Below are 12,814 nucleotides of genomic sequence, written 5' to 3' on the forward strand. Positions count from 1 at the left end.
AATTTGATTTCCTCATCATGATAATGAGCAGAAAGACTTGTGAACCACCAATACAGTGTGGCACTGGATGCCAGGATTGATAGGCCTTATGCCAGAGTAAAAATTCTAAAGATAACCTTTGAATTTAGGAAAACAATCAGGGGAACACCTGTCTTTCCCTACTATGCAAGGGAGATACAGGTCAGTGCATAGATACTATTATCACTATTGACCCTGGACAATAATGCTCTACAAAGCCTCATTCTTACAAGGAACACAGTGGATAAGGTACTCTGATGTGTAACACACCCGCACCACGCTTGCTCCAGCATTAAAACAGCCTTGGCTGTCATGGTCCTTGATGAGGGAGAGGAAAGGATATGAACTGTCTCATTCACCTATTCTTTTCAGCCTAATGCCAACCTGTGTACCTTAGACAAGAAGGATTTTGCATGTTGAACAGTCATCACAGGTCCTAAGGACTTGTGAAAGGCATCCCTAGGGCAGAAAGAAGTGAAGGTGGTCTGACAGCACCAGACCCCAGCCTTCAATACCTGTGCCACCATAAAATTCCTCCTTAGCAAGTTTTGGTGCAATGCCTTAACTTTATAAGCTCTTGCCTCAAATGCACGATCATCCCTCTCACTGGATGACTCATATGCCAGCTTGATCATCTCCCACAGCCAGAAAGATAGTGTTCTTGGAAACCTCCTTCTTGTGCCTGCCAAAACTAACAAAGATGGTAACAATCAGGCTTAAGATGCTGAGTTCTCTCCCAATTACCATGTTTTGCATTGGACAAAGAATCGTGCTTGAATCATTTCCTGCAAGCCTCTGAAGGAGGGGACTGAGAAGCTCCCAAACTAGTGGGTCATGAGTTTTTGCCATAAACTCGGAATGAACAAGAAAGAGAAGGCCAAACCTTTGTCAAAGCTAAGACTGGAAGAAAGTCTTAAAGAGTGAACTCGCATGACACCAAAAGTTAGAACTTGGATAACAATGGTCATATAGCCCCCTAAGAAAGACTGGTTCCATAAGGTGGGCAAGGCTGCCCAAAGCTCTTTATGAGCACACAACTCTAATGAAGATGAGTGGTCCATGACCTTTAGGTGAAACACCTAAATCGAGGTACCACAACCAAAGAGACTGAGGGAAGCTTGTCTCAATGAAGGTGAACTAAGATGTCTGCAATCTGTCAAACAGTGGGTCAACTCAGAGAAAAGGGTATTACCAGTGGAAGATGGCCCACATTCCCAATAAAAGGTTGCTAAGGCTCCAAAGAATGTATGGAACATCAGTGCAGTCCACCAAGAAAGCCTATCTCTTGCAGGAATTGCTGTATGGTCTCCATGTGTAAAAGCAAAACAACTCCTCCATGTGTAAAAGCAAAACAACTCCTAAGACCAGTGGGTAACTGTATGTGGGGCTGATGTAGAAGTGGGCCAGGGGGATATCTCTCACAGTACCTCAATGAGGATTGTCAACAGATCCACATACCAAACGGCCTAGAGCCAATGAGGAGCCATGTGATCACCTTGAGTCCTGGGTTAGATTACTCAATAGATCAGGCTAGAGAGAGGGAAGAAAAAGGTGACTAATTGGGTCCTTGTGTCCTGAAGGGAGTCCTCTTCTTAGCCCATGGATCTGGACTGGGATAACAACACTGTTTAGCCAAGGGGTGAACGGGCCAACCACCAATGAACCCAAAGCTAGAACAGCCTTCCAGCTGAATGAGGATGTAGGGACCACTCTGCCCATAACAACTGAGCTGGTCTGCCATGACATTCCTCTTGTACTGACTGTGCTTGGCTAACAGTCTGAAGGTGCAGTGCTCTGCCCACTCATGCATCTACCTCCCCAACCCACAGAAGAGAAAGAGTGTTGTCATCCTCTGCTTCTTTACATGGGCCATTACAGTACTGTTGTCAATTATCAACATCACTGAATGGCTCATTACCTGTTCTCCAGATGATTGCAGTGCTAGCTATGCTGCCTACATTTCCAAAACACTCTGGTGGAAGATTGAGTTACTATCTTGAATAAACTTCTTCTATAGCAGAGACTGATTACCAGTCTCCTTCACACTGTGACTTCTTTTTCCCCTTGCCTGCTCCTTGGACCAGGGCCTGAGGAGGAGGCTGAAAGGGCTGAGAATCCCTGGCCTCTTATGAAATATCAGATTTTAAAAAGTAATTTGTATTTTCCTAGAACAGACACCTATGTTTTCAAGATGGAGTACTTAGCGCAAAGTGCACTGAGGCTATCTGCTGACTTAAGGGTATCGGCGGCCTGTAATTTTGGTGACATTGGCTCAAATTCATGAAAATGAGTTATCGTCATATTTCCTCAGATCTGGGTCCTGGCCATTGCCACGCGTAAGATAATATCGATACGAAGCCTTTTAAATGGTTTAAAGGCCAATTTAAAGGCCACACCCAGGTAGAGAATTAAAGGTCTGGTTAGGGGTGGTTTTACTATTTCATTTTGCACTCATTCTTCAAGTATTTGTATTTCTTTTCATTGCGTATTCTTTCGTATGCCGTACAATATGTTTTCCTGATAGAGATGGCAACTCTTCCCATGGCTGAATAATGCCAGCCAGTTGTCCCGAGAGAGAATTCTTATATTTTTTTATGTAATCGTATGTTTGTTATTTTCAGTCGATTGCAACACTTCCTCGGACTTTTGGACATCAGTTCTTTATTATATGTATTACCAACATGCCAAAAAAGAAGTTTAGTAAGCGAAGGGAAGCAAGCTCTCGCAATATCAAAACTTATCTGGAAGCTAAAAGTATAAACACAGCTAATGTTGTGGCTTCTCACATGTTACCACCAACCACGTGTGCTGAGGAGATGCCAAGTACTTCCTATTACGAAGCTCCCAGTAAAATCTATTATTCCCTTGAACAAATATATCAAGATGATGATGATGATGGCACCGACGACTTTGTTTTGAAGTTATCTGATGATGACGAGGGGGAGGAGGAAGATAATGAGCATTTTCAAGATGTAATTGCTGTCCCTGACGTAGCAGGTGATGTCGCTGTTTCATCAGGAGCCAACCTAAGAAGTTTTTTATTGAGAAGCTATATAACTGAAAAAGATCTTCTAAGTGTAAGCAATGATGGAGAAATAGTTTCATTACCCTTGAGAGTTCTAAAAGACGCTTTTAGTTCGACATATTGCGGGCAGTGTGACCGCAATATAACACTCGAAATTGATAAAAACAGTTTTGATGTTGACTTGAAACTAAAGTGTCAGTGTGAGGTACCGTCTGTTTTTCAACATACCAAAGTGCAAGCTAGTGAAAGTGTGAAAACAGAACATATCGGTGAAACAACAGCTTCATTTATATATCAAAACATGATAAATGGGGGAGGCTTGGCAGCCTTGAATAACACTCGAATTGCCTTAGGTGCCAAACCTTTAGCAAACAGCACGTACGAACGTTATAAAGAGTATATTGAACGGATTGCTGACCAGACCTTCAAGGAATCCATGAAAGAAGTTGATAGAGCAATATTTGATTATTATGAAAGCACTGGGGTCAGACCAGATGAACATGGTAATTTACTTATCGAGGTAATATATGATGGCACTTGGATGAAAAGGGGACATCAGTCCCCTATTGGCATAGGAGTTGTTACCGAGGCTTACACTGACTTTGTTCTTGATGGCGAAGTTTTCAGTAAGATATGTAATTCCTGCAGTACTTTGAATAATAAACTGAAAACAAATGAAGTAACAAAAGAACAATATGATGCAGCTTATGAAAAACATATACAGTCTGGAGAATGCAAAAAAAATTTTGAAAGCTTCTGGAAATATGGAAGCTGCTGGTGCTATCGCATTGTGGCAAAGATCACTAGACAGGAAATTCATATATAAAGTATTTGTTGGTGATGGGGATTCGACAGCATATAAAGGAGTATGCAGTTTGAATGAGGGCACTGGTCCTTATGGCACTCCATACCCAGTGCTCAAGGAAGAATGCATAAACCACGTTCAAAAGAGGATTGTCTTTCGTCTTATGGCCTTGAGAAAGAAATATGTTTCGAAATATGTAACAACAACAAACAAAGTTATGTTTAGGAGTGAGCTTGGAGGACTCAATAAATTGAGTGATAGCACGGTGATAAAAATTGGAAAATATTTTGGCATTGCAGTAAGAAATGGAGCTAAAGATCCCACTGACCCTTTAGTTACCATGAAAAAGAATATAATGGCAATCTTTTTACATCTGACTAGTGATGATAAAAATCATGATCATTCTCAGTGTCCTATTGGCAAAAATAGCTGGTGTTTTTACAATCGTGATTTGGCAATGAATGTATCTCCCAGGAGTCACAAGAAGATGAAAGTAAAACTCCAACTTACAGAGGAGCAAAAAGATCCCAGTTCGCCAAATATTTGAAGAGCTTTCCTCTGATGATTTACTGCAAAGATGTGCGAAAGGTCGTACTCAAAACCTAAATGAATCGTTCAACAGTAAAATATGGGCAAAGTGTCCAAAGGTCAGACTTCATGGGAAGGATACTGCGACCTTTGCTTTTCATGTTGCTGCAATGGAGCATAATATCGGCTATGCAGCAAGTTCATTGCTGCCTGTTATGAGAAAAACGACAGGAGAAAGCCTGAAAGGCCTTCAGATGAAAGAGAAGACCAGGAAACGAATGTCTGCTATGCATTCAAGAAAGCAAAAGAAGCAAAGAACATCAAAAGGAGGATATGAAGGAGGAGCTCATTAGCCTCCTAAAAACCTGACTGAACAAGAGTAGAGTGGTGTTCTATGATAAACCCCCAAAAATAATATAAACTATTTTCTTTAAGTGATAAATGTTTTTTTTAGAGGGAATAATATCTCTTATAAAAAAGAGGGGAGCAGGTGTCATGTAGGCTTTTCTAAGAAACTTTATATGCTTCTAAAAGCAAAATAAATGGTTAGCAAAACTTTAACTGCGTTTTTCTCAAAATATACTTTTTCTACATTCAAATTCTAAAAACTCCCTTATTTATGAATGGATTTTAAAAATCTAAAAAGCAATTTGAACAAAGATAGTGAGAGAACACATCAGCAAATTTATTTTTCTTTTTGTCAAAAATTTTTTTACTAAGATTTAATATATAATTTTAGGGTATTTTTATTGTATTTTTAAAATATTTTTTAAAATAGCATACATCACATATTAGATTTTTGAGTTTGCCATTTTATTTGATAGGAACTAAACTTTCTGCTATTACTTTTGTTTTTAAATTGAATGATAAATAAAGAAGGAGATGTACTTTAAAAAACAACAAAAAAAGTTATGTTTAAAAGAAAAATATTCGTTAAAAAAAAAGTTTTCATCCAATTCACCTGAAATTTTGTATGCATATTCGGCCAAACTCTAGAGGTAAAACCTGTGGAAGTTTGAACATCATCACTCAAAATTAATCCCCGACCCCGCCGATACCCTTAAATGTAAAAAAATACAAGCCTATCGCATAGGACTAGGAGTCACCCATGACCTGAGCGGGGTTAGCTCTTCTATTTTGTTCTCAGCAGTCTTGGTGTGCAGTTGGTGCTGACCCCAAAGACTTGGCTGCCGTTCCCTTCAAAGGCTCAGAGGATTTGCTCTCCAGACAGAACAAGGAAGACTCCGCCACCAATATATTCCATAGCGAGAGTTTACTCTCTGAACAATTTGTCTGGAGAAGAGCCCACACACAGCAACAAGTTTACTTTGTGGCCTGGTGAGAGATGAAAGGCAATACTTTTCATCCATAAACCAACTTCCTCAACTTTGCTCAGTCTTCATCTGAGGACTATCACCATGAGTTAGCCTGAAAGGAGGCTATAATGACCAATTCCAACACTACTGGTTCCGGAGAAGAGAAGGCAATCCTTTCTCCCCAAAGAAAATCCCATGGTCGTCAGTTCTTTAGCCCGTAGACTGATGGGTCAACTTGATGGGTGTGGTTTTACAGTCCTCTGTTACTATTTCAGAGGCAGGAAAGTGCTTGGGGGAATGACCCTTAGCAAGAGAACCTTCTGAGATCAGACCTTTAACTTGCTCCATCCCTCCCATAGCAAGCAGCAACTAGGGGAACCTCAACAATGATCTTGTTCAACACTGACCCTAAGGTATGCTCAATGGATGACCAGGTTCAATGGAGCTACCAGGGGCTTCCTGGCATAGTTCAATTCATGAACAAGTGCAATAATCTCAAGAAAGTTTCTCCAACTCAGCTTGCAAGGGCCCCACTGGCACAGAACCCTATAGTTCTAGCAAGTCCCTAGCAGACTGAGGCAGGCCCTCCAAGGAAGAGGGCATCAAACCAGAATGATTACTGCCTATGGGACCAACAGAACCAGTTGTTATCCCACAACTGGAAGACATGGGTGTATTGGAAGACAATGGTGCTACTCAACTGTTATCATCACTAACATCAAGCGCCCTATGCACAATAGCAGAACCACTGCTGCCTGAACTAATACCAAACTTAGGGAGCAGTCATGAATGCTACCCTGTGTGCTTGCAAGGGCAAACAGTGCACACACCATACACACTGTGCTGCAATGGAGATCCATGCATAAGAGGTGAACAGTGATTTGCAGGCCCTTGAACCTCACAAACTGACTCCAGAGAACAGTAACAAGCGTGCAAAAACAAGAAGGATCATCAACATTTTCCTCTCAGTCTCAAGTGAGGAATGAGGAGAATGAAAAGGATCTGGCATATCTTACTAAGCAGGAAAATATCAGTACACAAAACAGCACATACTGTACAAGCTTGTGGTCTGCCTAATCCAACTCTTCCATACAGTCATGATTAGCGTAAAAGTGACCATGGCTTATCATCCCACTTCAAGAAAGGGTGCTTGAGTGAAGCCCAACAGGACTTCTTGATCTTCTTCCTACAAATCAACCAGTACAGAGATGGGGAGGGAGAAGAGCAGGAAATAAAAAGGCCTCAGAAAAAGAAGAGGTAGGAGGAGCACAATTTTGCTTCTTTCCCACGCTGCAAATTTGCCTCATACTCCTAGCTTCACCTTTGGCAGAGGGTATCTAGCATCTGGAATGCAGCACATGGCTGAAGCCATGTACTGAGTGAAGGAAACAAAAGAGATATCTCCAAGAAGCCAAGAGATGGCCACATCTTCAATACCTCCCAAGGCCAAGACCAAACACCAGGAGTGCCAGCAATGAAGAAACAGAAATTACTAGCACAGGTGCATGATCATGAACCTGTCTCACAACAAGCATAAGGCACAGACTGAATATCCTCTGGTTCAGGTATTTATCCCTTGGACTAGAATGCCTGGGGAGAACAAGTACGAACAGATCCAGCAGAAGACATAGGGAAGGAGCAGAGGCTGAAAAGACCAAAGAGAGACAGAAGACTTAAGGGTAGTATGATACTTTGAAGATGACAGGAAATAATTTTTGGCCTTCTTCCCCTGGATCCTGTACTATGCTTGGTAAACAAAGACCAACAAGAGCAATTCTAATGAGCCGAATCAGAAGTGCAAGTCTGTCTCATGAATAGCATGAAGAATAAGGATCTATAGTCAAGGCAACATAATGTAACCACACACATCCTTTCATCAAGTGCACCTATGCTGTTTACAATCACTCTTCTCCTTAGAACAGCCATCCATCATTCTCACTATTAGTAATCAGGAGTAATCCAAAAAACAATCAAAAGTCACAACAAAGTTTATCCAAGAGCCACACAAAATAACTTACAAAGATATAAATAACATAAGCCTGCAGCAGCCACTGTCCTCCTTTCAACAGTGAGAAAATAAAAAAATTACATCCAGTACCCTATGGGCAACTCATAATCCACACCTACCTGCCACTAATTTACTACCTTGATAACAAGCCTCAACTACCAATTTCAAATGGTGCAGGAGAATATTCTTACATAAAAGATGAGGTTTTACATTTTGTAGGAACAAACAAAATAAACACATGGGTTACAGGGTACTCTTGAGCATCAGCCTGTGTTGGTGCACATTACCTTGACCTAATGACAACAAAAGTATAATCAAAATACAAAAGTGAAACACAGAAACTCACAGCAGGCCCATTTCTTGGATCTATCTGGATTACATTTTTCTTGTGTACAACCACACGTTTTTTCTTAGCCCTTCGAACTTTCTTTACAGGTTGTTTCTTCTCTCTCTCCTTCTTCTTCTTCCAAGGTCGTCGCCAGGTGCGTTTCACAGGAACTGGCTTTACCTAAAGTACCATGCAAAATCATTCATAGTCTACAAATAACATTAGACATCAAGATCGGCATATTTCAATGAATTCAAATCTGTACGATGAATATTTCAAAGAATGTTACTTGAGAATACAGGTAATCAAAAGATAATACCTCATCTTTACTAACAACTGCTGCTGCTGCTGTTGGCGCTGGTGCAGTTGCTGGGGGAGGTGCCGGCACTTGTGCTGTATTAGTAGGTGAAGCACCATTTCCAAGTGAATCATTCAATTTCGTAACAATTCCTGTTAACACAAATACTGATCCATCATCACCAGAGTCCTGTGCAACTCCGACAGCTACCGGACTTTTTGCAATGTTATTTGGCTGCACAGGAACAGCCAAAGTAGTATTCTGGGTTGGCACTTCATTACCTGAACTGGTTGAAAGAATGTTAGTCTTTGATTCCCCATTAGGCACAACCTCCGACAACACATACATGGGGCCTCCAGGAGCAGATGGTGTTGCTGTACTACTGACTGGGATTTTGGAGGGGCTTGCTTGTTGCATCCCAAGCGGCATTTGTAACCCATTTACGAGTTGCATGTTATTGACTGATGGCATAACAGGTGCTTGTGTTTGTTGTTGCTGCTGCTGCTGTTGCTGTTGTTGCATTGGCTGTGTTTGTGTTTGCTGGGACTGCTGCTGTTTCATTGGTGGCTGCACAGATGTGGTTAACTGTGATGCTTTTTGTTGCTGTGATTGTGATGCTTCTTGTAACTGAGATTGCTGTTGTTGTTGTCGCTGCTGCTGCTGTTGTTGTTGCTGTTGCTGCTGCTGAAGCATTTGCTGGGACATTGTTTGCGTTTGCTGTTGAACATTCATTTGTTGCTGAAGCATTTGAGATTGCTGGCATGCCTGCTGCTGCTGGTGTTGCTGCACTCGCTGATGTTGTTGTTGGACATGTTGCTGGTGCTGCATGAGATTTGCCATTACAGGCTGGGACTGCATGTGCATGTGCTGTGATGCTGTGGTCGCAGGAATAGATGTGACACCTGCCATGCTGACCATGGAGGTGACAGGGGATGTAGTGTGTTGGGCAGCAGCCATCTGATTAGGTTGGGACTGAGGATGTTCAACCTTCACAGTATGTGGACCTCCATGGCCCTCTTGCACCACTTCACAAAACTGCAGTGGTGAAAACAAATCCTGCGCAAAGCCACCTGCTTCAGAAGCTGGTTCGGCCATTCTTGCCCAAGTTTTATATCACCCACATACAGGTGCCACCTGAAACAAAAGATGAAGTAGTTAAGAGCAAGAAAAAGGCTTCATAAAGAATCGCTGTCTATACCTTACTGCAATTAGCATCCAGTCTTCATATCACTGACCATCAACTAAATGTTATAACACCTTCATTAAGACTTCTATGCTACATAGCAAAAAAAACTAAAAAGCTTACAACTAAACTGTCTTGATTAAAAAATGCTCATTACCAAGTAAGGATGCTCTTACTCAATTGCTAGTTTCAACAAAACTAAATCAGGAGCAGAGGCAGACAGATCAGAGAGTAACACAATACATACTGTGAACATTAATTTCCTTTCACATCTCCCTATAAATGTTCACATTAATATTACATATTTACTGTATGGGACAAATAGCTCACTAAGAAGAGACTGAAGAGATCTAAAATGAGAGATGTGAATGACAAAGGTATTTAACAGAAAGACATCAAGTAAGAAGAAATCTAAGAAAGGAGGGAGTTGGTAGAGTAGAAAATATCTGGGATGATTTGACAACAAGTGTAAAAGGTGTTGCAGAAGCAGATGGGCAAACAAGTGGCTTTGGGGTGTCAAAAGTGGGAGAACAGTCCTGGTGAAATACAGAGGTAGGAGATTCAATTAGGGAACAATCTAGGGCTTCCAGGGGATTGGCAGGTGAGACATGGAGGGCACCAAGAAATGACATGGAGATTTGAGAGAGACTATGAAGCTATTGGGCGTAGACGCCAGAAGAGCTACAGAGGAGTTGAACTGAAGGTTAGGCACAAATGAAGGTGAAAAGGATACTTACAAAATATCAAATACAAGAAAAGAGCAACGACAAGATTTAGGTCAGTCAGGTGTCATCAAAGACAGAGAGGGAAAATAGCTTGCTTGAAGATGATGACATAAAATGGAGATGGTTAGATTATCATCAGGATCTTCAAAACACAGAAAATGAAATGGGATTCTGGGGAAGTGGGGACAATAGAGGGGCCAGTGATGGCAATACAATCTATAGAGGTAAAGAAGACTGTAAGTAAAAAGAAGGAATACAAAGCACCAGGTCCATCAGAGGCACAAATTAAAATTTTTAAGTTACTTGGTATAGAGAGGGAAGTATGGCTACTGGAACTGTTAAGAGCAATTTGGGAAGAGGGCGCAATACCAAATGACTGGGAAGAAAGTCTCACTGTAAGTGTTTACACAGAAAGGAGATATTATGGAGTATGGTAATTATAGGGGAAACACACTAGCAGAACATTAGTTGAAAGTTTTAGAAATACAGGGTGAGAGACTGCAAGCAGTTATGATGATGGGTGAACTGCAATGTGGTTTCACCAAAGGGAGAGGTACAGTTGACACCATCTTTATAAGAAAGACACAGGACAGAGGCTGGAAGGCATTTGATAGAATATTATAGCAGGTAGTGTTTTACCGTTTAAGAAAGATGAAAGTGTCAGAAAAGTTAGTTAGGTTGTAAGAAATGATGTATAAAAGAACAAGGACACCATTAATAACAGTCTGAGGGTAGAGTTGGTTTACATCAAGGATCGGCACTTAGTCTATTTCCATTTGTACTAGTTATGGGTGCAAAGAGTGAAGGTATTAGGAATGACAATCTATGAGAATCAATATATGCACACGATCTGGTGCTTATGGCAGACACTTAAGAACAAAAAAGAAGGGTAACAGAGTAGCAGGAATCTCTTTAATGGGGTGGTAGAAAGGTAAATGTGGATAAAACTGAGGTTATGGTGTCTAGCAAACAGACACGGGACAGGTTATCTGTACAAGACAGAGGAGGGCTATATTTCAAAAAGGTAGAGAATTGCAAATACTTAGGATCTACACTACACCAAGAGGGAGGGTGCAAAGCTGAAGTTGAAAATAGGATTACAGTAGCAGCTTCGGGGAAATGGAAGGAGGTGGCAGGAGTCATATGACAAAAGACTGCCAAATACTACTGTAAACTGAAAATAAAGATCTATACTGCATTATAATCAGACCACTGATGATGTATGGTTCAGAAGCATAGGCACTGCAAAGGAAGGAGGAACAGGAGCTGGAGTAATCAGATATATGGAGCTGAGGTGGGTTTTGAGGATCTTGTTGTATAGGAGAATGGAAAATGAAGAAATTAGCAGTGACAGGTTGTAAAGATTACCACATGATACGAGAGTTGAGACCGAGATGGTATGGGCTTCTGGTAAGGTGAGTGAGGAAGAAAGAGTGAAGAGGGCTTGGATGGAACCTGTTATAAGTAGGTCAAGAGAGAGGCAAAGGATCAAATGGAGAGATAAGGAAAGGAAGATTTGGAGAAGGACTTAGTGGAGTTGGAGGATTTCAACAGGAATAGTTGGAGAAGACAATCAAGGGTAGCAGTGGGGATGATGAGAAAGGGACCTCATTAAGGAGGTGAAAGAAGCTGTAACTCAAGGTTCCACAATATTTCTACTGGGGAATACAAACATTTTTGCTGTGACTGACTTTAGTATTGTACAATATTAACACATGCTTTTCTTACAATATACGGTACACCCAATTCACCTGAAAGCCTCAGCGTAAAAATTTACCCTAAATACCTTGTATTACCCAAACAATTTCTCTAAATGTTTCACAAACAGTCATAGCCTGAGTCAAGTCTGTTGTAATTAAAATGACCATGGGAAACCAAAAAATAAAAGCACAATATTTCATCTTTACAATACAAAATAATACACAGCATTTACATATGTATAACAAAAATTTACAATGACTATAAAAACATGATTCCTCTTACTTGCTCTATGTTTCTATCATAACAAAAGAAAAGGCCTGATGGTACAAAGCAATACATATTCCATCCTACACTGGGGTTACATTCCAATAAACACATCAAAAGTCAAATATGAATAAGGCACATGATACCATACACTATATATTGTGCAATGAATGTTAAATCCCTTTAATTCATTATTGTACCAAATTTAAAAGTTACGAAAATATGGTACATACAACTTTTTTATCTCTATTTAAGTAGCCAAAAGAGTGGTAAAGAGGTGTAAATTTGTAGACCTTCAGTGTATCATAAAAAAAAAAAATAGGGTTTCATATGCTTAAAAATATTATAAGTTTACCAGTACAATACAGTGTATTTAGTTTTTACATTTTAACCTGACTGACTGATAGTTAAAACTAATGTGGTCAATCTTTCCCTATTATTTTACTTTCATAGAACAGCTAACCAGAGTAGTGAGTCTTGTGACTAAATACTATATCAATTCAACAGTTATGAAATAAAATCACTATGTGCACTAAATCTTTTACTTTCAGGTATCTAAATCTTTTACTTCCAGGTATGAAGATACAACTTTAAGGAAACTTCTCGACCCTAAGT

At 40.4% G+C, this 12,814-nt stretch overlaps 1 protein-coding gene across 3 annotated transcripts in view; it reads right to left on the reverse strand.

The window, feature by feature from the left end:
* The window catches only part of LOC136831257 (uncharacterized), a 53,679-nt gene that overhangs the window by 37,868 nt on the left and 2,997 nt on the right, over nucleotides 1-12,814 (reverse strand). For all 3 annotated transcript variants that reach the window (XM_067091333.1, XM_067091331.1, XM_067091334.1), the window contains exons 2-3: nucleotides 8,348-9,460; nucleotides 8,047-8,208 (exon numbers count right to left, since the gene is read on the reverse strand). In XM_067091333.1, the coding sequence (XP_066947434.1) occupies nucleotides 8,047-8,208; nucleotides 8,348-9,421 (1,236 nt within the window). In that variant the 5' untranslated portion in view covers nucleotides 9,422-9,460. The remainder of the gene's footprint in view (nucleotides 1-8,046; nucleotides 8,209-8,347; nucleotides 9,461-12,814) is intronic.

The sequence above is a fragment of the Macrobrachium rosenbergii genome, chromosome 48 (genome assembly GCF_040412425.1).
Source record: "Macrobrachium rosenbergii isolate ZJJX-2024 chromosome 48, ASM4041242v1, whole genome shotgun sequence".
In the NCBI taxonomy this organism is placed as follows: domain Eukaryota; kingdom Metazoa; phylum Arthropoda; class Malacostraca; order Decapoda; family Palaemonidae; genus Macrobrachium; species Macrobrachium rosenbergii.